Genomic DNA, 24975 nt, shown 5'->3' with positions numbered 1-24975 from the left:
ACTTAACTGGGAGAAATCCTGTCTTGTGAAGTCACTCCTGCTGCTGTGGGGCCCTCCCCAACCCTGGGAGAAGTCCAGGGCTGGCTGAGGCCTGTGTTCCTGCTGGGGTAGCTCTCCTCTGAAGCTGCGGCTTCTCAAAACCATTAAAAGTAAACCCAAGAGGCTTCTCTGCCTCTTTTGAGGTAAGACTTCCCCAGCTCTAGCAAGCACCTGCCTCATCCACGTGGGACTGTGAAGTCCTTGGAGAAATGAAGTTATTTCTCATTTCCCTGGGAGTTTCTCTTGATAGGAGGCTCACTAGTGCTTCAGCCTGCAGAGCTATGACAGATATAGGAGGCCAAGGACCAGCAAGGCCAATGCTTTCCAACTAAGGCCAAAGGCATGAGGCTTTCCTTCTAGAGAGAACAGGTGAGATAGAATAGCCAGATGGGGAAGAATCCTGTTATGGTAGAGAAAAATCACAGTTTCCTGATTACAAACATGGAGAAATCCTAAATGATTATAATCTTTGTAAACTGTGAAGATGATTTAACTCAGATTTGTGGAAAGTTTCATCATGGTCCTCTTTAAGAAAGCAATCACTTGAAAAGCATGCCAAAATCACAGGCAATTGATGGTGGTGCCCGCCACCACGGCTGGCTAATTTTTTCTATTTTTAGTAGAGACGGGGTTTCACCATGTTAGCCAGGATGGTCTCGATGTCCTGACCTCATGATCTGTCCCCCTCGGCCTCCCAAAGTGCTGGGATTACAGGCTTGAGCCACCGCGCCCGGCCCAAATCTACTCTTATTAGTGAGAGAAAACACCGCACTGTAGCTTGTCTATTATATTCAACCACTAGGCCTTAAATACTATGGACATCACATATAAGACAACTGATTTCCGGCTGGGCACAGTGGCTCACGCCTGTAATCCCAGCACTCTGGGAGGCTGAGGCAGGCAGATCACAAGGTCAAGAGATTGAGACCAGTCTGGCCAACATGGTGAAACCCCATCTCTACTAAAAATACAAAAATTAGCTGGGCGTGGTGATGTGCACCTGTAGTCCCAGCTACTCGGGAGGCTGAGGCAGGAGAATCGCTTGAATCCAGGAGGTGGAGGCTGCAGTGAGCCAGGATCATGCCACTGCACTCCAGCCTGGCCACAGAGCAAGACTGTCTCCAAAAAAAAAAAAAAAAAAAAAAAAAAAGACTGATTTCAGCGAAAAGTTATTTAATATTTTTAAATATTTAATTTTTAAAAAACAAAAATGAATGGAAAGCCATAACAAAACATTTTGAGGCATTAGCCAATTTAAACTTGTAATTGTTATACCAACTAAATTGGAATTGGAGAAGAGAGCAACTGTAGAAAGTGATATAAGCCTAGGTGTCCCTAAAGAAGAGAAAATGAATACCTTTTTTTTTTTTTTTTGAGACAGAGTCTTGCTGTCACCCAGGCTGGAGTGCAGTGGCGTGATCTCGGCTCACTGCAAGCTCTGCCTCCCGGGTTCACGCCATTATCCTGCCTCAGCCTCCCGAGTAGCTGGGACTACAGGCGCCCACCACCATGCCCGGCTAATTTTTTTGTATTTTTAGCAGAGACGGGTTTTCAGCGTGTTAGCCAGGATGGTCTCAATCTCCGGACCTCGTGATCTGCCCGCCTCGGCCTCCCAAAGTGCTGGGATGACAGGCGTGAGCCACCGCGCCCAGCCAATGAATACCATGCCTCACTTGCCATTCCAGCCAGGCATCACAAAAACGGCCTGCAGTTTACTTGACTGTGAGCAGCAGTGTGGACCTGGGTAGAACTCACTCCTGCAGCCTCTCTGATACATAGTTCTGTTCTTTTGTTATAGTCGGTGACAATAAATATTTGTGGAATAATATTTGTGTGGGAAAGATGCAAAGGCCACATGGTGAAGGAAGAAAACAGGTTTGGAAGTCAACAAATCCTGCTTCTGCCTTGTGCTACTTGAAGCCCTCAACCAAGTGAATCAATACCTCTCAGGCCTCATTCCTTCTTCTTTAAAATAATAACACCTTTTACTCCTTGTAGGTTTGCAATATTTGGAATAATATACAAAAGTGTCTCCTATCTGGTTACAATAAGGAACTCAAATCTTAAGTAAGATTTAGGTAAAGTTTGGCTTTGGTATAAAGAAATTAGAGCTGGTTATTTGGCAAACTGATTTTAGTGTTTTCAAACCCTACTCAAATTTTATCATTTAAGCTAGGATTATCGAGCTTTCAAGATTTTGTGGAGTTTTCTTAAGGAGATAAAAGCCGCCTTCACATTTCAAGGACTTTGAGGACCATCTTTCTAACACATTAAATAAACCAACTAATCTTCACTGGTCTCTCTGGAACAAGCTAATTATTATTTAATCTATAAGTGGGTCCTTATCTATTTCTAAACTACCAAGGTGGCCTTTTTTTTTTTTTTTTTCCAGTTCACAGTGGTTTAAAATGTACAAACTGTACTAAGAGAACTCGGGCATTCTCTGAGCCCTTTCAGCCCCTATCACTCACTACGTGCCTTTGTGAGCAGCCAGCCGTACCTTCTGAGCACCTCAGTCACAGGGCAAAGTCTTATTTTTTAACTTTTTGACCAAATTATATGTGAAAATTCTCAGGTAGATGTATCAGTTTGAAAACTCAGGTTTTCAGTGTCACAAAAGGGTTCTGAAAAGGGAAATCTAAAGAAAATTACCATAAGACTATAGAGAGTTAAAGAGCTCAAGGAAGGTAGGCTTTGGAAGTAATTTGCAAATGCAGAAATGACTTTTAGCCATAAAATAAAACAAATGTGGGAAAGATTTGTATTGCCCCACGAGTAGCAGTTTTGTCAGGGGTAAACAGAGCAGATGTTTGAAACACTCTAGCCAGTGTTTCCAAACAGTAGGACATGACCCATTAGTGGATTGTGAAACATACTTCATGAGTTGCCAACATAATTTTCTTTAAAGGCAAGGAATAGAACAGAACATGAATTAGTCACTAGAAGTACAATCAGAGTTGTTTGATGCAATTTTCCATTAATTATACGGGCACACAAGGAAGGTGGGGCCAGGACTACTACTTTTAACTTTGCAGAAAACTTCATTTTTACTGTGGGTTGTGGTTAAGTTAAAAACATTTGACTATGCCATGTAGGCGACTCCAACACTTCAGGAATACAAAGCTCTGAAAAGAGGTTATGTAGCAAAGCTCATTTTCATTCACATTGATAAGGAAATAGGTCAGACACATTTTTGAAGAAAAAAATGGACAGAGCGTAAAGGATAACAGAGTACACATTTTCATTTTCTATGATGAAAAGGAATTTTAAAAATTGTCTGTTGTACATAAAAACTTTTTTTTTTTAAACCAAACAACCTAGAATCAAATGGAGTAAAATGTGAGAAGCCCCCCTTTTTTCCTCCTTCAGCAGACAAAACCACTGTCAATAGCTTGGTATGTGTTATCACAGACTCTTTTCTAGGGTGCACACACACATATATGCTACGTATAGGTAAACAGGTTTTAACCATACAAATGTAAACAGGAGTGCGTGGTTACTGTGCAACTTCTTCCTCCTGTCAATGTCTTAGAAATATTTTCATGTCCACACTAGAGAGCTATTGTCTTTATCTGCTGCAGTGTTTTATGTCAGAAATTGGTATGTACTAATTCAACAATTGCTGCATTTCTGTACATTTATGCTGTTTCTAATTTTTTATTATCTCAAAAAACACTTCACACAGTCTTGTATCTGACTCTTTGGGCACTTCTGTGAATATTTCTTCAGGCTGGATGCCTAAAATTAGTCATTAGATCAAAGGCTGGAGACATTTCACATGTTGATACACACTGTCAAACTGTCCATCCAAAAGCTGTATCAATTTCTACAATGACTGAGAGTACTCCTTTCCTCACATTATCTCCAGCACTATCACCAATCTTTAATAATCTGCCATTTCAATGTATTGAAAAATAGTATCTCATTTTAACTTTAATTTTCCTGATTGCTTACGAGGTTGAATGTTTATGTTTATAGTCTGTATTTCTTATTTATAAAATATTTTTATAGCCTTTCTCCAATTTTTGTTTTGTTTGTAGGTGCTCTTCATATTATCTTAAATCTTCTGTTCTATTACATGTATTTTCCCACTCCTTTATTTATGAAATCTAATTTTATCAAAGTTTTGTAAAAAGTGAAAGGTTTTACTTTTTAAAAATGTAGTCAAATCTATCTTTTTTTTTCATGGCTACTGGGTTTTGTGTCTTGGTTGGGAATGCCTTTCTTACACATTTATTACAATTTTTTCCAGTATTTTCTTCTAGTTATTTTTAGATTTCCATGTTTAATTCATCTTGATTTTTTTCATCCATGATATGAAATAAGAAAAAGTAGTAAATAACCTCAACATCATTTACTGAATAGTTCAAACCCTTCTCTACTGACTTGTGATGCCATTTTTAAAATACATATATATATACATTGCTCTGTTCCTAGGTTCTCGGTTCTATACCTGTGATTATTCCTGTGTGAACAGCACATTTACCCTAACTCCATGGATTGTTTTGAGATGTAATCAAAATTGCTTTATGCCTGATGTCTTTCAGATTAATGTTATAATCAGGTTATTACATCCATTTAAAAAGCTTTACTGTGGTTATATGAAATTGCTTTGAATTTATAAATTAATTTGGTAGAACTATTTGTAAGTTCTACCAAATTATAAATTTGGTAGAACTTATAATTCTACCAAATTATACAAGGCATACCTCTATTTTTGTGTTTCTTTTATACCCTCTAGCATAGATTTATCATTTTATTTATATAGGCCTTACATTTCTCTTGTTAATCTTATTTCTAGATAATATTTACTTCTTGCAGCTATTGTGGATGCGAGTCTATTTCCTCATACATTTTCTAATTGTTTATTGCTGGTGTACACACTTTTCATACCGGTGTGTTGGTGTTGTGCACAGCCTCCTTACTCAGCTTTATTAGCTGTAATAGCATGCCAGTAGATCATCACAGGGGGGTTTTTGTCCAAAAAAAAAAAAGACCCCATATTTACAAATAACGAGAGCCTTGTCTCATTTCCCAAAATGTGTACTTTTTAGTACCGTTTTTATCTTAGCAAAAACTTTTCACCAAGTTTGTTTCCTGTGGATTTCTGTTAGGTATATTTAATGAAGCCAAGAAGCTAAGCTAAGGAAGTTTCCTTCTATTTCGAGATTGTTAAGAATACCAGAGGATGTTGAATTTATCACATGCTCTTTCAGCTTGTGAAGATGACTATACTTCTTTAATCTGTTAATTTAGTGAGCTACAGTGAGTTACTCTTCACTCAATCTTGCATGTTTTGGTATAAATCTTCCTTGAAAATGATATATCTTTTGCTACAATGCTGAATTCAAACTGCTAGTTTTATTTTGGATTTTTGCACCTACATTAATTGAATTTGGTTTAGTTTTCCTTGTGTTTTATTTGTGCAGTTTGCTATAAGGATTACGCTAACCGTATGGAATGAATTAGGGAGCTTTACATCTCTTTTCTATCCTCTGGAATGGTTTACAAATAAATGTGCCCCTGGAAGGTTTTTATCTTTTCTTGAGTCGGAGTCTCACTCTTGCCCAGGCTAGAGAGCAGTGGTGGCATGATCACAGCTCACTGCAGCCTCGAATCCTGGCCTCAAGCGATCCTCCTACTTCAGCCTCCTGAGTGGCTGGGACTACATGCACGCATCACCATGCCTGGCTAAGTTTTGGGTTTTTTTGTTTTGTTTTGTTTTTTAATTTTTGTAGAGATGAGGTCTTGCCCAGGCTGGTCTCAAACTGCTGGTCTCAGCAATGTTCCCACTTTGGCGTCCCAAAGTGCTGGGATTACAGACATGAGCCACCACACCTGGCCCCTTTAAAGTTTTTCTAACTGTATTTTTTTTTTTTTTTTTTTTTTGGAGACAGAGTTTCCCTCTTGTCTCCCAGGCTAGAGTGCAACGGTGTGACCTCAGCTCACTGCAACCTCTGCCTCCCAGGTTCAAGCAACACTCATGCCTCAGACTCCTGAGTAGTTGGGATTACAAGTGCCCGCCACCACGCTCGGCTAATTTTTGTATTTTTAGTAGAGACGGGGTTTCACCATGTTGGCCAGGCTGGTCTTGAACTCCTCACCTCAGGTGATCCGCCCACCTTGGCCTCCCAAAGTACTGGGATTACAGGCGTGGGCCACCGCACCTGGCCTCTTTTTAAAAATAAGTTCTTGTCCTATTTTTTCAATTTCTCCTAAGATGTTTCGTTTATTTACATTTTCTATTTTTTATCAATTTTTACAATCCATATTTTTAAACAGTCACGTTTCACCTAGTCTTTCAAATTTACTGGTTTAACACTACACAATTATTTATGGTAAATTATAAAAGTGCTCTCATAATTAAAAATATCTCTTCTAGTTGTAGGTATCCTTCTAAAATTATTCCTAATGCTGGCAATTTTTGTTAATTACTTCTTGCTTTTTTTTCTTTATCATATTTTACAAAGGTTTATCTTTCATTTTTAAAAACCTGTGTTTCACTGATCAAAATTTGCTATTTTATTCATTTCTGCTTTTACCAATTCCTCACCTTTCTTTTGGTTTATCTCTTTCTTAGCTTTAAATGTTTAATTCATCTCTTTTGTCTTCTTTCTTCCTGGAAAGTAAATCAAAATCTATACAATTTCCTCTAACACCTATTTGGTAGAATTCCTCAGCTTTAGAGAAGTTTTTATTAATTCTAAATAATTTGCAATTTGTTTTGATTTCTCCTTTAAATGAGTTATTTAGAAGATCATTTAAAAATTTCCAAGTGGACAGGCCTTTTGTTACTATTATTACATTATACAGAGCACATGATCTGTACGATCTTTGAATTTTGTAAGTTTACCTTCATAGGAATCATTTATATGAATGTTCTATTGGTTTTCCAGGAGAATATACTTTGTATTCATCATGGATACAAAATATTTATGTTCAGTGGTATCCTTCATATCCTGATCTACTGATGGGCAAGAGGGATGAATTTTTTAAGCTCTAATATTATTATACAGTAAAACTAATTTTTTTGAGAGTATGCCGTTCTATAAATTTTAACATATGTATAGACTCATGTTGCCACCACCACAATCAGGATACAGAACTGTTCATCACCAAAACAAACAAACAACAAACTCCCTTGTACAGCCTCTTTGTAATCAACTCCTCCCAACCCCAACACCTGGCAATCTCCAATCTGTTCTGTCACTATAGTTTTGTCTTTTCAAGAATGCCATATAAATGGAATCATACAGAATGTAGCCTTCCGAGACTGGCTTTTTCACTCAGCATATGATGTTGAGATTCATCCGAATTGTGGCATGTTTGCCACCATATGGATATATCTCTATCCATTCACCTGTTGGAAGACATCTTGGTCACTATGAATGGAGCTGCTATAAATATCCATGCACAGGTTTTGTGTGAACTAAGTTTTCATCTCTCTAAATACCCAGGAGTGGGACTGCTTGGTCATATGGTATGTGTATGTTAGCATTTAAAGAATCTGCCAAACTGTTTTGAGTGACTGAGTCATTTTGCATTCCTACCAGTTGTGAGGAACTCCAGTTGCTCTGCATATTTATCAGCATTTCAAAATGTTAGCCATTCTAGTGTGTGTGCAGCAGTCGATCCACTGATTCTGAAAAGAGATGTCTTAAAGCTTCTCGTTATAACTGGTTTGTCCATTTTTCCTTGTATTTCTAAATTCTTACCCTATAATTTTAAGATGAAGGTTTTTGTTTGTTTGAGACGGAGTCTCCTCTATGGCCCAGGCTGGAGTGCAGCGGTGCCATCTCAGCTCACTGCAAACTCCGCCTCCCAGGTTCAAGCGATTCTCCTGCCTCAGCCTCCCGAGTAGCTGGGATTACAGGCATGCGCCATGACACCCGGCTAATTTTTTTCTTTTTTTTCTTTTCTTTTTTTTTTGTATTTTTAGTAGAGACGGAGTTTTGCCATGTTGGCCAGGCTGGTCTTGAACTTCTGACCTCAGGTGATCCACCCACCTCGGCCTCCCAAAGTGCTAGGATTACAGGCGTGAGCCACTGCGCCCGGCCTAACATCAAGTTTTTAAATTGCAGATATATTTTTTTAAAAAATCTTCTGCAACACTGTACTTATCAGCCAAAAGAATCTTTTGTCCCCTTTACCAATTTTCACCTTGGGTTCTATTTAGTCTGCAGCTAACACAGCCACATTTACTCTTTAGCATCTGCCTGGTATATTTTTATTCATCTCTTTATAATCTATGATAGCATTTAGATTTTGCAAATAGCACACAGTGGGATTTCATGTTTTTACTCAAGCCTAAGGATTCCAGAATTTAACCTGTTCATGTTTATTATGAGTCAAAAACTTGATCTTGCTATATTGTGGATTTTTTATTTCTATGTAGCTTGTTTCTTTTTCTTTCCCGTCTTGTTGGATCTAAAAATTCCATTCCCTCTTTCCAGGTAATTTAAGTTGTTGACATATATTTGCTTCCCTCTCTTCTCATGGCAAATGGCAATTCTGCACTTCCCTGGTCTGTTGAACTCAGGCATAACCATGTGACTTTCTTTGGTCAAAGAAATGTGAACAGAAGTGACATATGTCACATCTAGACAGAAGCTTTAAGTCACAATATATGCTGCATCATACTGTCTTTCCTTGGACACTGCAACCAGCAATGTTCCAAATAGTGACGTTCCACCAGCCTCGCTTCCAGATTGAGGTTGATGTTGAATAGGGGCCTCTAGCCAATCTGCCAAAGGCAAACTGCATGGGCACAAATAAACCTATGTTGTTGAAAGTAATTAAAATTTGGGAGCTGTTAATGCAACATCACCTAACCTATCCTTACTAACATACCCTTAACTTTATATATATTTTAATATATTTTTTCAATCAACACCTAGAATCAAACACTACCTGTATCCTTCCCATGAATAAGACAATATCCAGGACAGGCTTTCACTTTCTGTGTCCTGCCATGCCTCCATTCATGTTCAAACCTAGAACTTTGGTTGGACTTTGTTTTCATGTCATTAGTATTTATTTAGACTTTTTCTGACTACAGGCACCTCTGGTGATTATAAAAGGGGATTTGCAGGTCACAAAGCTGAAGTAGTTTGTCTCATATCTTTATCAGTTTATTTGATCTAAACATCTTTCATGGGGCTGGGCACAGTGGCTCAGGTCTGTAGTCTCAGTACTTTGGGAGGCCAAGGTGGGAGGATCATTTGAGGCCAGGAGTTCAAGACCAGCCTGAGAAAGGACCCATCTTGGCCAGATGCAGTGGCTCATGCCTGTAATCCCAGCACTTTGGGAGGCCGAGGCGGGTGAATCACCTGAGGTTAGGAGTTCGAGACCAGCCTGGCCAACATGGTGAAACCCCGTCTTTACTAAAAATATAAAAATTAGCCAGGCATGGTGGTATGTGCCTGTAATCCCAGTTACTAGGGGGGCTGAGGCAGGAGGATCACTTCACAGTTGCAGTGAGCTGAGATCGAGGAGGTTGCAGTGAGCTGAGATTGTACCACTGCACTCCAGCCTGGGCAACAGAGCGAGACTCCGTCTCAAAAAAAATAAAAAAATAAAAAAAGGAAAGAAAGAACCCATCTCTACAATAATTTTTTAAAACTTCGGCATGGTGGTACACTGCAGCTACTTGGGAGGCTGAGGTGGGAAGATAATTTAAGCCCAATGGTTCATGGTTACAATAAGCTGTGATCCCATCACTACACCCCAGCCTGGGTGACATGAGTGAGACCTTGACTCAAAAAAAAAAAAAAAAACCCAAAAAACAAAACCACACGTTAATGGATTCATTGTTCATTTTGCTTAGTTACTCTGAGAAAGATTTTTTCTAAGTAATTAAGTTGCTGATGAAACGTCTAAGACCAATTAATATCTTCCATTTCATGAATTTAAGCTTCAAATGAATCCATTCTGCTGTGTAGTCCATCTTCGGAGTGTTTCAGTTTTATAATCAAATTTTTAATTTCCAGAAACTCTAAATATTTTTTTCATGGCATCCTATTCTTTATGAACACAGTATCTTTACGAATTGCTGAAGATTTTGATTCATTAATTTAAAAATTTCATGTTTCTCCTAGTAACTATCTTCTTGAACAGGTTAATTTTAATTTCATGCCTCCTTTTATGTTACTGGTTTTCTTCAAATTTGATGATTCTTGGTTGTCCATATTTATAAATGAGGGCCTAAGATTAAAGTTGGAAGTGTTGTTTTTTCATCCAAATGGGAATTCTCGTTCACTTTTAATGAACACAAATGATTACAGGCACTTATATGGTGATTATAAATGGAAGTGGCAGGTCATCATAGTTAGAGAGATCATGGGGGCAGCTTAACTTCAGTTCCTCTTCGTAGCCATTTTGGATAATTCCCTTATTCTCCGATCCCAGCATTTCTTGGGTCAGAGCTCCCACTTCAGATAGCTGCTTTCTTAGCCTGGTGGCAAACTCCAGAATCAGATGCTCCAAAGATGAGTGGAATGGCTTAGCTGTTCCACCCTTTAATTAACTGGTACTTAAATCATCTGCTTCTTATCTTCCAGAAATTTCACTGTTCAAATTTCTGGTTTTCCAACTCTGCTATTATTTTTATTTTAATATTTCTCCAGTCATTTCAATGGGATTCTAGAAGCATAAAAGAATGTGTTCAGTTATCCATGTTAATGTTCCAGCATGTAGTTTATAACCAGAATTTTTCAAAAAACCAATCATCTCCTATCATGCCGATCCTCTGAAAATCAAGTGTTACTGTCTTGAGATTAGAGATTCTGTAAATACCCATTTGAAATTGGACGAACTCATGATTGGATAGAGAACTGGATGGGCAAGCAAGAGTGATGATTTTTGACCACTAGTAATTATGTGTGAATTTAAGACAGGATGACAAGCTCTTTGCTACAGTATCACATCTGACTGTTTTCTGAAAAGGGTCCTGTTTGCATACAGATTGTATATGTGCTGGTAAGTACTCAGTAAAGGTGCATAGTAATTTCTCAGTAAAGGAACACACTTGTACCTTTCTCTAAACCAAATGAAAATACCATATTTCAAAATTAAATGATATTATTTCAGGTATATTGAAAGTTTAACAATTACTTACAGGGCTAAAATTGTATATATTAAGCAGCAAAATATCCACATTTATAACTCTTAATGTTATGGTTTTAAATGTTTGATAAAATATATGTAAAATATGGAAGAATTTTAAAACTATAATTATGTGATTGTGTGTAGGTCTTGTAAAAATCCATGGTTAAAGAAAACTGGGGTTATCAGGTATAAACTCATTTAACTTCTAACTCTTCCCATTTTTGTCTCTGTCCACACTTCCCAGGATCCCCCAACTCTACAATAACTTTTACATATTTTACAATGTGACCCCATCCCTGATTTTATTTTCTAATCCATATTTCTTTCCCAGATTCTCTAAGTTACTTATCTAACCATTTTGCACTACATGTATGGGAGTCATCTCAAGTTCATCAAGAATTCAAATATGTACATCCCCATCTGTTCAGATCTGTTTCTTTTAGTCTTAAGAACATTAAAGTATCTCATGTCCCTGCTTGTCTGAGATCCTGCTGCATAAATAAGCCTCTCCTTCTTTACTTGGTTCCTTCCGTTCACCTTACAAACATTTAAGTCCTTCTTAGTCTAAAAAATTCCTCTTCAGCTAACTCCATTTCCTCTTATCATCCAAACTCCTTCAAAGAGTAGTCCTATACCTAGTCTTCATTGTCCCCTCAGGGCATTCCTGCCCCTCAATTTACTGCAATCTGGCATTTTCATCAACCAATTCAGTGAATTGCTCTCATTAAGGTCACCTGGGACCTAACTGTCAAAATCCCGTGGACACTTATCTCTGCCGTGTGACACTGTATTCTACTTCTTCCTTCTTGACACTCTTATCACTTGTCTCTCTCAGAATCCTTTCTTTGCTTATCACTTAAACCTTGACAGTCCCCACAATTCTGTGTTCTCATCAACTTTATGATTTTAACTACTGCTTATATGTGCTGATGACTTTCAAATTCTATATTTCCATGTCTTCACATGCACATCCAATCATCTACCAGTCATTTCCTCCTGAAATCTGCAGGTGATGTATTCAACCTGCTCCAAACTAAACTCTTTTTTCCAAAGCAGTTCTTTATCCCATATTCTCAGCCTCAATGATACCACCACCCAACCTTAGTCACAGAAACACAAGTCCACCCACTGCCCCTTTTTTCCTTACTTCCCATAATCAAATCTTATTTAATTGCCAAAATAAGATTAAAACTTATTCCCTCCCTTCATCTATACCTTATTTTAGATCCCTTTCTCTTCTTGCTAAGTCGTAAGTTACCAAATTGGCATTTCATGGCACCAGTTGTTAGGCACTCCTATTAAAAAAGGATTCTATAAACAAGTATATTTGAGAAGGGCTGCATACCATATGCCTGTCTTGAAGACTCAGAATGAACATTAGCCTCTAGCACCCTTGAGAAGTACTACTGTAAAGAAACCTGCGGCCGGGCATGGTAGCTCACGCCTGTAATCCCAGCACTTTGGGAGGCCAAGGTGGGTGGATCACGAGGTCAGGAGATCAAGATCATCCTGGGTAACACGGTGAAATCCCGTCTCTACCAAAAATACAAAAAATTAGCAGGGCATGGTGGCGGGCACCTGTAGTCCCAGCTACTGGGGAGGCTGAGGCGGAGTTTGCGGTGAGCCGAGAACGCGCCACTGCACTCCAGCCTGGGCGACAGAGCAAGACTCCATCTCAAACAAAAAAAAAAGAAAAGAAAAGAAATCTGCTTAATTCTATTTATGTGAGGGTCTCCTTTATGTTTGTCTAAAAATTATTTCAGTAGGAGAGGAAGTGGGAGGATAAGTCCCATTTAAAAATTAAAGACAAACGCTCTTCAGAAGAGTGTGGAAAACTGATCTCCACACTTCTTCAATGTATCAGCCTAAAGCTAATGATCTAAAATGCAAGCCTGAGCATATAATTTCCATTCTTTACTAGCTCATTATTTACTGAAGAAAAAGAACCAGCTCCATGCAACGTGGATTATAAGACTCGATCTTGTTCCCCTAGCTGCCTCCTTGAGCGACATCTGCCAGTGCCTGATGACATTTCGGTAACTCTCAACTACTTGTGTTTGTGGTTCCTCAAACGCACATGCTCACACTCACGGCTCTGTACTTCTGTTCATGCTATTCCCTCTGCCCTGAGTATCCTTCCCCTTCACCTTCTTATTCACCAGCCTGTAACTCATTACTTTTAAGACTTAGCTTATAAATTAACATGACCTTTGGTCTCTAGTTGGCCTTTCTTGGCCCCACTGCTCTCCTCCTTCTTCCCCAAACACTGACTAAACTCCCTCAGCATTTCCACCATAGAATGTAATATACGGTATTACGACATCTGCTTGTGTATCTCCCCTTCACTCAACTGTTAAAAAGCCAAGATTACATCTTGTTCATTGTTTCATTCCCATAACAGTCAATCCATGATTAATGAACTCAGTAGTATTGTAGTAGCCCTTTTGATAACAATCAGGCAAGACCATCCAGAAGAAATCTGACACTCCAGCTTTTCTCTCATCTCATCTCTCAAGTCATAGTCTGGTTGTAGGAAAGGACTTATCTATGCATATTTTACCAGGGAGGGGTATTTACTCCAAAGATTTATATCCATACTCTTACTAACTCTGCCTTTAAAAAATTCAACCCAGGTGTGCTTTCTGATAGCCCCACTCTTTTCTACTTACAGTGTTCATTGGCTTTTTTCTCGGAATCTTCCTTAAGTGGTTCCTCTCTTAACAGTGAAACAGGATAGCTGATTAAAGTATGGGTTCTGGTTGAGATCCCAGCCCTACCACCTATTTATAGCCGTGCAACTTTGAGCAATTCACATAATCTGTCTCCTCAGACACCTCATCTATAAAATGGGCATAATAATATTAATAGTTCCCTATCTTATAGGGTTGCTATAATCCAGGAACATGCTTAAGCATCTAGACATGTTTGCTGCTCTGGTTATATATTAGAATATGTCAATGGCTTCTGGCCATGTGATATATATTTATTTCCACATTTAACCAAACGGTAAAATTATTCCATTTATTCACTCCCATCCCTTTCTATTCATCGTACTCTGCTTTGTTGTTCTGTTTTCTCCCTCCACAGAATGTTAGTTCCTTGAGATTAAAGGCTTTGTTTTGTTCACTGCTGAAAGCCATAGCACCCAGAATGATATTATACATACTAGCCCCTCAGTAAACAATTGCTGAATCAATGTTGTAAACTATCAAAGGGAAAAACAGACCAAAAATTTCACTATAATAAAAAGTATAGAGAAATCTTCCTTTAGTGGCTTCCAATCCTATATTTTAAGACACCATATGCCATAATAAAAACATAAGAAAATTTATTAAAATTTAAAGGTAAAAACATAGTTTCAAAAGATTTAGTCATATGAAAGGTGTGATAGAGAATGGATGCTTTCTTGAAATTCAAAATCACATCCAAGAGTATCACTTTCAGAATGTTCTAGTGGACTGGATTTACTTTTATTTGTCTTGGATGAAACAGTCACTATTCTATTTTCTTTCTTGACAGAAACGTATTTTTTCAAAGACCTACTTTTAATTGGTTCATTAACCAAAGAACTAGTTTCCCTAGTTCCTTTGCTTTTCTGGTTTTCAGGACAGTCAGATCAGGAATGCAGGTCCTTTCTAGGGTGTTGCTTATCAGAGTGTTTTTTGGTATATTCACCTGTTTTGGTCTTTTTCTCTGAAGAAGATCTGCTATTTCTGGACAACTCCTCTTCTTTTCTTTGACTTCCAGTTCCAGAAGTCGCATCTGGTGAAGGAGAACACATTCTAGCAATGAATCCTTCAAAAGACTCCTGCCGCTGCTCAGTAGCTGGGACTCCTAGGTTGTTGCTGGAAGTTCCTAAGCCCTCTGGAGTAGAAACTGGGACAGGAAAGGAGTCGAGAGGCAAAGGAATTCTAGCATCACCTGTAATTTTCTGAAACTAGAAGGAAAAACAAAACAAAAATTTAGTGACAAACAAAGCCATCCATTAAAAAATCAAGTTCAAAACGTCAATGTTATTCTGTGATCTTAGAAGATTTCCAGGTCATTTTTCCCCTAATTATATCTTGCCAAGTGATTGCCAACTTAACTTAGCTATAGCCAGGAGTAGGTCCAGCACATTTTCAGACTTCCGTGTTTTGTGTAATTATTACTAATTTATCTCTCCCTCATTAACAAAAATAGAACCTTATCCTATAAGAAAATTAGTATCTTTCCTATCCTCTATGCTCATGTAAGCAGTATCCAATTTATAAGTAGACTGAGTTTTCAAGTCGTCAGTTGCCAAGACCAGTCTGAGACTGGCTGAGATGGGAGATGGGGGCTCCAAGTAAGGCCAGAGGAAAAGCAGCAATGGACTCCTGTGGCAGATAGGTTTGCCCCTCCCATTCCCATAACTAGATGATGCCTATAATATACTGCCTGTTATATATGAATTACTTATTCTGAAAAATTATCTATATCAGTACTTGTACCTTCATTAGTGTTCCTTCATTGTAAGCTGACTGCATACAAATAGAAACCTAGATGAAATATGAATAGAATAGACATTTATAAAATTGAAAATCGTTTCTCTAATCTTTCATTTCTTCACTGAGGATAGTCTACTTTAAATCATAAAGTTTCAAAAGAACTTTCTTATTTTTTATTTACAACAATACAATATAATGAAATGGGCACAAACGTACTAATCTCAGTCTTGGAAAGGACCCCAAAGATGCTTCTGGTCCCTGAGCATGTGAACAGATCATTATTCTTTTCTCTCTGACTTAGTCATTCCCTTTTTTGCTAATCACTTGTAGAATCACTAAGTTCTGTTCTATTCACTTACCTGGATATTTTGCATTTGCCCTAGGGCATTCTGCTTTGGTTCTGGTTTTTCATCTTCAAGTGCCTTCTTTTCTTCTTTAGGTGGATTACTAACAGTAGAAGTCATCTGGGGATGACCTAGTAATTGAAAATCTGACTGATCTATCCCAGCCATTGTGGCAAGCTGCCCAAGCCTGGTCAAGAGAAGAAAAGGAGGAAAAGGCAAGGATTACTAGAAGCACATAAGAACAGCTTATATTTCCCCAAACCTACAATCATTAAATACTTCTAAAATCTTAAAACCCATTATCCTACTCCAGACTACACCCCCATCCCTCCCAATTTCTCAGACCTTCCCACATTTATTCTCTGAGACAAACCATATCATATCATCCAATCCTTTAAGCACTGTCTCTTCCCCCAACAATGTATTAGATACCTCTTGACTTCATTTCCTTACTTATTCCGTATTTTACATACTGTCTCAGTAGAAGCTGCAATTTCTACCACACACCTACTGCCTCTCACCTTCATCCCCACACATCTATACCACCTTTCCTCCAGTCCTCAAGAATATGTTTGTTCCTTTCCTCACCAAACCGTTCACCTACAAAACATAACTCTATCAATTATCTATGTCCAACTCTTTCTTTCAGTATATTCTTTCAGAAAAATCATTCTTGGTTGAGGACCACTGATCCATATCTATATCTGTATCTACCCTGCAGATCAATAACAATTTTAATATCTCAAAGTTAATTTTAATTCAAACTTATTTAACAAGCAAAGTGAATAAAAGAAAAATTCCTATACATTCCTGAATACTTTCAATTAAAACTACCTTCAATTTGGTCTTTAACAAGAATTACAGCTACCAATTACTCTATCTACAAGTTACTCTTTTTTTTTTTTTTTTTTTTTTTTTTTTAAGAGATGGGCTCTTGCTATGTTGCTCAGGCTAACCTTGAATTTCTGGGCTCAAGTGATCCTCCTGCCTCAGCCTCCCAAGTAGCTGGGATTACAGGTGCAAACCACCAAGCCAGATAAATTTACTCTTTCATATTGGGCCCTCAACCAAGGCAGGTTTGTCATTTTGCATTTCTTTTAAAATTAATTCCACATTTAAAAAATCAAGTGTATTACTTATAATTACACAGTAAATATGACTTCAGAAAGCTATAAAAATTGCTCAAGTTCCTCAGCAAAACACCATTAAAGTCATGGAGGGACGAATGTCATAGGGAGAAAGTAACTAACCCAGCATCTTTAAGGAGATCCAAGAAAGCATGAAACTTCTGAAAAGAATTCTCAATGCTGCCCAAAACACCTTCATCATCCAGGATCATATTTGTCAATGACTGTGCATGAAGGGCTTCAGACAAAGAGAAATTTATATTTCTTAACTGGGCATTTTCATGTTCCAGCTATAAAAGAAGATTGAAAATGTGTGACATGATTTTCTCTCATTATCACCAAAATAGTTTTTATGAAACTAAAATAAAACATTTTAAAAATGTAATTAATTTGCAGTTAATCTAACTCTCCACCAGTAAAGACAGACCATATTAAATAACAATCAAAACCTGGAGATAACTGACAAAACCTCCTACATAAATAATATAAATAGTATTTCATTAATTATCTTTCAAAAAGATCACATTTCTAACAGGTTAAATACATACCTGGATCATTCTATATTTAAAAATTAGCTGTTTAAGGTTTCCCTTAAATTAGACAATGAAATAAAGAGTAAGCATTTTACAATTTGGCTGTTAAGGACTAATTTTTGCCAGTAAAATACTTAATATATACATTTAAAAGTCCTAAATCATACCCAATTTACTAACTGTACAATTACCAATACTCCCCCTTTGCTTCTTGAAAATATGTACTCTCCTGTACACCAAATCTATTTATCTAATACTACACATAAGTCTAACTCTAGTATTTCTCAGAAAGGCCATTGTGTTCACAATGCACCTTTTGCCTTATACAATCAGGTGCTCAACCTTTACTGAATGATTAACTGTCTTTCAAACCAATGCATATACTTTCAAAAATTCCTCCTTAAACTTGCTTTGTAATAATAAATTATAGTTATGTAGAACTTTCTAGCTTATGCCCTGCTCTTATGCACATTCACCTAATTTAGTCCTCATGGTATAGATTTTTATCTTTCATTGCATTCTTACCGGTTTTCCATTATCTTTTACCTTATTTATTCATTTTCCTAATTCACCTTCAGTAGACAGTCTCATCCCCATCTTTTACGCAATTGTATATACAGTATAAGCCTAATAAATGCATTCTTGAATTGATGCATCATGAACAGAAAATAAGCTCCAGTCATATAAAAACAGAGGAAAAGAAAACAAACTACAATTTTTACATTTTTAAAAAACATGCTTTTTGGAATACAGATCACACGGTCACCAAATATAAGTAAATACAAACATTAACATACTGTGACCATTTGCAATACACTATATTTTCTCACTTTAAAGTTTATAAAGTGTGTGTATATATGACTTAAAGTTAAACCAAAACCAAAACAAAAAACTCTCAAAAGGTAAGAAAACTTTTATTTACCTCACTGACTCGTTTATCAACCTTAAGCCTTATCACTCTTTCTTCCTTTAACTGCTTTAGGCACTCCTCCAGTTTTTCCTAGTATTAAGTAATAAAGTAAATATTATAATTAATTCCCAATATGATCCCCAAAACTCTTCCAGCTGTTGAGCTCATCAAGTCTTTAGGGACAGAGCCAGAAGTGAACTCAGATATCAGGATTATAGCCTACTGCTTGTATAATATCATACCATGCTAGGGAAATTAATTACCAAAAACATCAGATTCGCACATTACAGATTTATTTCCACTCTTTCCAAAATAAATTTATGACAGCTCACCATAGAAGGCATACACATATATTTATTGAGTCAAATAAAAATTAAGGCTATGAAAAAGAAATTCTATTCTTATTTGTGGATCCCTTATAATAGGAAGCCCTAGTAACACACTTAACACACCTGAATTATGTAACAGCAAATTAAAAGTCAAGTAACCAATTAAAAGGGACAGGGCTCTTTCTGGTAAAGATTGAAATACAAAAGGAATTAGACATGATGGAGATTCTCCAATTCCCTCCAGAGTGTTGAGGGAAGGAACTCTACCATATACTTACATTAGAAAAGGAAATTGGTGCCACTTTCTGGAGTAATCTTTAGTAAATACTACCAATTCTATGTCTGGGAATTTACCTTAAGGAAATCACCAAACATGTGGACAAAGATTTATCTACCAACATAATGTCACAGGACTGTTTACAACTAAAAGCCTCCAAATTGTGATTGGTTAAAAAAAAAAAAATAGCACATCCCTATGATGAAATGCTCTATGGAGCCACTAAAAACAATGATATGGGTCTTAACCAGAGTTAATGAATGGTCGTTTTTCTTGGGAGATGGTCCATAAGCTAAGTAAGTAAGATTCTCTGATGTGGAAGAGCATTCAATGATGTGACAAAATATTTTGATATCTTTTTAAGATAAAAGGGCAAATTACAAAATATCCAGGTGTGTGTACCATGCAGAGGTGGTTTTTATTTCCCTCAATGTGTTTCACGATTTTCAAAAATTTTCTCAAAGGGCATATATTTTTATACTCAGAACACATTTGAAAAATCAGTAAATGCCCTAATAACTACAAATTCTTTAATGTTTCATTATCAGTTAAAGCCAACCAAGTTTTTATGGGAAAAAGGAAAAAGAAATTGCAAAATTCCTCTACTTATTATTTATATAATGGTTTTAATATTTAGAACTGTTATCAAAGAACTTCTAACCAAACATGGAAATAAGCAAAAAACTTATCACAATTGGAGAAAGAAGAATAAAATCCTTCATTCCTAACTAGTTCTAAAAATCACATCAAAGCACAATTACATGAAATTGTTTCTCCCTCTAGTGGAGGAAGTGAGAACATAATGTTACATATTTATGAAAGTTCCCTCCTCATTACTCCTTTAAAGAGTAATTCACGCTCCTTAAAGAAAATAAGGAAATATGAAATGAAACAATTAGAAAGTAAAATCACTTAACATTCCACTACTTAAAAATGACTAATGATAAAGTGTTGTAGTAATTTTCCTCCCTGACAGCTGCTCCCCTTCCTCCCTTCTACACATGGAAAAGTTTATATTTTTTCTGGAACACAACCCCAGAAATATCAAATGTTATCCTGTACAACAACCCTTGAATATCAAGGGCTTGAAGTATGCAGGCCCATTATATGCAGATTTTTTTCAACCAAATGCAGATCAAAAATACAGTATTCTGGCTGAGCACGGTGGCTCATGCCTGTAATCCCAGCACTTTGGGAGGCCGAGGCAGGCAGATCACAAGGTCAGGAAATTGAGGCCAACATGGTGAAACCCCGTCTCTACTAAAAATATAAAAATTAGCTGGGTGTGGTGGTGTGCACCTGTAATCCCAGCTACTCGGGAGGCGGAGGCAGGAGAATCACTTGAACCCGGGAGGCAGAGGTTGCAGTGAGCTGAGATTGCACCACTGCACTCCAGCCTGGCAACAGAGCGAGACTCCATCTCAAAACAAACAAACAAACAAACAAACAAACAAAAACAAGTATTCTCCAACGCAAAAGTTCATAAGGAGGACTGACTTTTTATATACCCTGGTTCCACAGGCCAACTGTGGGGCCTGAGCATGCCTGCATGGATTTGGGTATATGCTGGAGGATGGGGTCATGGAATAACCCGAGTATGCTGAGGGAAGACTGTATATCCAATTTTATGTTAGACATTCTTCCATTTAACACTGAATCAGAGAACTCATAACTCTGACTTTTTTTTTTTTTTTTTTTGAGACGGAGTCTCGCTCTGTCGCCTAGGCTGGAGTACAGTGGCCTGATCTCAGCTCACTGCAAGCTCCACCTCCGGGGTTCACACCATTCTCCTGCTTCAGCCTCCTGAGTAGCTGGGACTACAGGTGTCCGCCACCATGCACAGCTAATTTTTTGTATTTTTAGTAGAGACAGGGTTTCACCATGTTAGCCAGGATGGTCTCGATCTCCTGAACTCATGATCCGCCTGCCTTGGCCTCCCAAAGTGCTGGGATTACAGGCGTGAGCCATCGCGCCTGGCCAACTTTGACTTTTTTAGTGGGCTAAATAAAATATTCCACTGAGCCAGCTTACTGGTTCATGTAATCATTCCTTTATGGCTAACAAAACTGTTTCCAACTTTTCAACATTATAAGATAAAGTAACCACTTTTAAGCATGAAGGTTTTGTTCTCCCATATTTAGAATAATTTTCTTGCAATAAATAAAAAAGGAATTTTAGGTCAAAGCAAATAAACATTTTTAAGGCTCTGCAATACTTACATCCCAATTGCTTTCCAAAAGATTTCTAAGATTTTATACTGCTACTGGCAATGAAACAGTCTATCACTTGGATATATATCACCTCTACTCTAACTGTTGGCTTACCTTCCCACTTAAAGTGCAAGACATTCAAGAGAAGGAAGTATATTTTATTAAGTGTTTATCCCCAGCATTTATGTGTACCACAAAGCAGACAACCAATAAATAATTGCTGAATAAAGAAAATCCCTGCCAATATAAGATTTATGTGTGTGTTAAAGACAGAATGTGTGTTTTTCTCTAATAGATAAAAGGTTACTGTCTTCCTTAAATGTGCACTGTCTTCCTTAAATGTGCATTTCTTTGCTTACTAATTAGTACTTAAATTTCTCTTTTAGGTTATTTTTTGGAAATTCAGATCCTCTGAGGCAAAGTTCTGGCCCTACCCATCAGCTGTATAACCTTGGGCAAGTTCAGTAACTCTAGGTCTTAATTTCCTCATCTATAAAATGGAGATAAATTCATGTATCATAGGGCTCTTGAAATGAGTAAATTAATTAACACACATATAAAACTGAGAAGAGTGCCTGGTGTACAAAATATGATCAACGCAAAATGAATAAACATACGAATAGAATTAGTAGAGAAGAGCTTAAAATGAAAGTTAATCTCCTCCTCACTCACACATCCAGCTTCCCAGAGGCAACCATTTCTTTAAGCAGGTTTTTTAAAATCACAAAATATGCTATACATACTGAAAAGTGCATAAAACACACTATCAGGGAATACTCATGTAGCCATATACCCAAGTTTGCAAGTACAACCAGCTAGCATCTCTGAAATCCCCCATATCTTCTACTCATCACAAGCCCCTCTCCTTCTCCCAGAATTAAACACCATCCTCATTTTCCTAATGATCATTTCCTTTATATGCATGCATCCCTAACAATCTATAGTTTTGCCTACTTCTAACTTTATGCAAAGGGAATCATAGTGAATGCAGACTTCTGTATCTTCTGTCTTTCTTTCAACATTGTTCTTACAATTCATCTGTTGTTGCCTGTAGCTCTTGTTCATTCAATTTTATTACTTTTATAGTTTTCTCAGTGTACAAATGCAATCTAATTTTTAATTCTTAATGGACATCGGGTTGTTTTCAGGTTGGACTATTACAAATAATGCACGTGGACCCTTTTGCACCTGTTTTTCTGGTGCATATACCCTCGGATGACTTGTTGGGTCCCAAGGTATTTATATACTTTCCATTGATAGACAATGCTAAACGTTTTCCAAAGTAGGTGTGCTCACTTATACTTCCGGTGTAAGCAGGGTGGAAGATTCTTATTACACTCCAGATCTACAATACCTGCCACTATAAAATTTTATTTTTTGCCAATCTGATAGGAATGTAGTTGCATCTCATACTGATTTCAGCTCATTTTTCTCTGATTACCTATATGGCTGAACACTTTTCCATACTTATGGGCTACTTGGATTTTTTTGTGTGTGAGGTTTAAGTCAACCATTCTTCTTTTTAATCCTTCTCTAGTTCTAAATAACGTATTAGGTAACTACATGACCAGATTTTAGACATTATTTACTAACTTCCTGCTTTACTAAGTAAGAGTTTGGTTCATTCTTACTTATTTACTTGCTTATAGCCACTCCTCTCAATAAAGTTGTTATCACCATTAGTTTTTCCATTGGTCATGATCTCTTCAACTTCTAGTGATATACATTACTTAAAAATTTAAATTGTTTATCAACTCTAAATTCTCTCAATGCCCTGCTTTGTAAAATAGGGACATATATACTTTTGTCCCTTCTTTCCACCTGTGTCCACCTTCCAAACTTAGCTTTTACACTGTTAAAGTTAATATTTATATTCTGTTCTATATGCAGAGCTGTTTGTTTTTTGAGAGACAGATAGATCAGTGTTTAAGAGAACAGGCAGAAAGCTTAAGCTCAAATCCCTGATCCAACTCTAAATTTAAGTACAGCTTGGGCTTACTTAAATTTAGCTTCTTTTCTGAAAAGTAGGACTAATAGTAACACCTACCATAGGTTATTGTGAGGATCAAATGAATTAATATAAGCAAAACACTTAGAACAGTGTCCAATATGTGCTAAATCTGATACAAGTTAGTTATTATTGCTATCACATGCAAATTGATAATCAAAGCTGCAGACCACGGCAGTATTTCCATTACTACGATTAAACTAATACTGCCTACTGCAGAGTTATATTGTAACTCTTGTGTATATACAGGTTACACCGCCTTCTATACAGTTTCAGTGCCACAGCCCTTGTATAGAGTGACCACCTATCTTAAGTTGCCCTGGACTGTTCCAGTTTACAACCCTTGTCTTGATGTTAGTGTTAACAGCACCTGCTTACACTATTAAAAAGTGTTCTGGTTTGTACAACAAATTAGATAGGTGGTCACCGACTGCTGTGCCACTGAAAAGGGCGGACAAGCTCAAGTGGATTTTTTTCCCTTTTGTACATCAGTGGTAGCTCAAAAATCTGCCATAGTTTGTTTTATGTTCATGCCAACAGAACTTTCTCCTCTGGAGTTTGATTCCCTCCTTCCCTCTTTTCTTCTCTCTCTTTCCCCCTCCCTCATTCTAACAGTGCCTAATACATAGTAATATGCTTCAAGGATTTTTTAAGCTCTCAGTCACACAACCAATGGAAGCCTCTCAAATCCAGACCCGCTGCTCTCCACACTGAAACCACTGATCCCTGATATCCTATTATCTTCCTTCTTGGTTTATACCCTCATTTTGCGGGACTATGTTTTCAAATAACAAGAAAAAGTATAGCGCAGGAGGTCCAAAACGTCCTATTCAGCCCCAACTTAGATTGACAGTTTGGCTGGATGGGAATCTCCAGGTTGTCAATTATTTTAAAACTTTGGAGGTATCTTTCTAATTCCAGGATCCATGGTAGCTGATGAGAAGTATAATAAAGTCTGGTTTTTATGGTTTTTAAATGACTGGTATTTTTCTCTTGGGATTTCTTTCTTTCCTCAGTATCTTGAAATTTTACAGTGAAGACTGTCTACTTACATGTATCTATCTAAGGCAAACTTTCTTAAAAATTTTTTTTTTGTAATTTCCTTCCATCCATTTTTTTCTGTCCTCTGAGATTTCTTACAGTAACATGTTAGACCTCCTAGATGCAACCTCACTAGCATATGATTTCTGTCGTATTTTCCATTCCTGCCTTTCTGTTCTATCTACTGAGAAATTTCCTTAATTCCTACTGAATTTATTTCAACCATTATAATTTCCAAGAGACCACCCTTGCTTTCTGCTATTCCTTTTTAAACAACACCCTATTTCTTTTTTACAGGCACTGTATCTTTCTTTTGTACTTGTGCTTAACAAACCTAAGGATGTTAAGTAGAGTTTTTTTCTTAAAGTATTTTTGTTCTTTTAATCAGCTCTGGTCCTATTAGGACATATTTTTCATCTTTTATTTTCCCTGTCATGTTGTGAGTTTTACTCAACTCTCAAGTGAACCATGGTTATTTTCTATTTAAGAATAAGGGAGCAGAGGATCACTGGGAGCTGATGACTAGCTTCTCTTATGCATGAAGAAGTGGGTAGCCAGTATGGCAGGATATCCTCAGCTACC

The 24975-nt window shown here is 37.2% G+C and overlaps 1 protein-coding gene across 13 annotated transcripts in view; it reads right to left on the bottom strand.

The window, feature by feature from the left end:
- Positions 1-346: 346 nt before the first annotated feature.
- CEP78 (centrosomal protein 78) overlaps positions 347-24975 on the bottom strand; it is a 45035-nt gene continuing 20406 nt past the window's right edge. For 4 of the 13 annotated variants that reach the window (XM_016960999.3, XM_016960990.3, XM_063787786.1 and 1 more), the window contains exons 12-16: positions 18541-18618; positions 17209-17375; positions 15974-16145; positions 15618-15665; positions 14457-15082 (exon numbers count right to left, since the gene is read on the bottom strand). In XM_016960999.3, coding sequence (XP_016816488.3) covers positions 14762-15082; positions 15618-15665; positions 15974-16145; positions 17209-17375; positions 18541-18618 — 786 coding nt within the window. In that variant the 3' untranslated portion in view covers positions 14457-14761. Of the gene's footprint in view, positions 440-9154; positions 10681-14456; positions 15083-15617; positions 15666-15973; positions 16146-17208; positions 17376-18540; positions 18619-24975 lie in introns of those variants that run through there. The other 9 variants (XM_016960992.4, XM_016960995.3, XM_063787789.1 and 6 more) reach the window with 4 other exon arrangements.

The sequence above is a fragment of the Pan troglodytes genome, chromosome 11 (assembly GCF_028858775.2).
Source record: "Pan troglodytes isolate AG18354 chromosome 11, NHGRI_mPanTro3-v2.0_pri, whole genome shotgun sequence".
NCBI classification, from domain to species: Eukaryota; Metazoa; Chordata; class Mammalia; order Primates; family Hominidae; genus Pan; species Pan troglodytes.
This window is presented reverse-complemented; position numbering and strand designations above follow the sequence as displayed.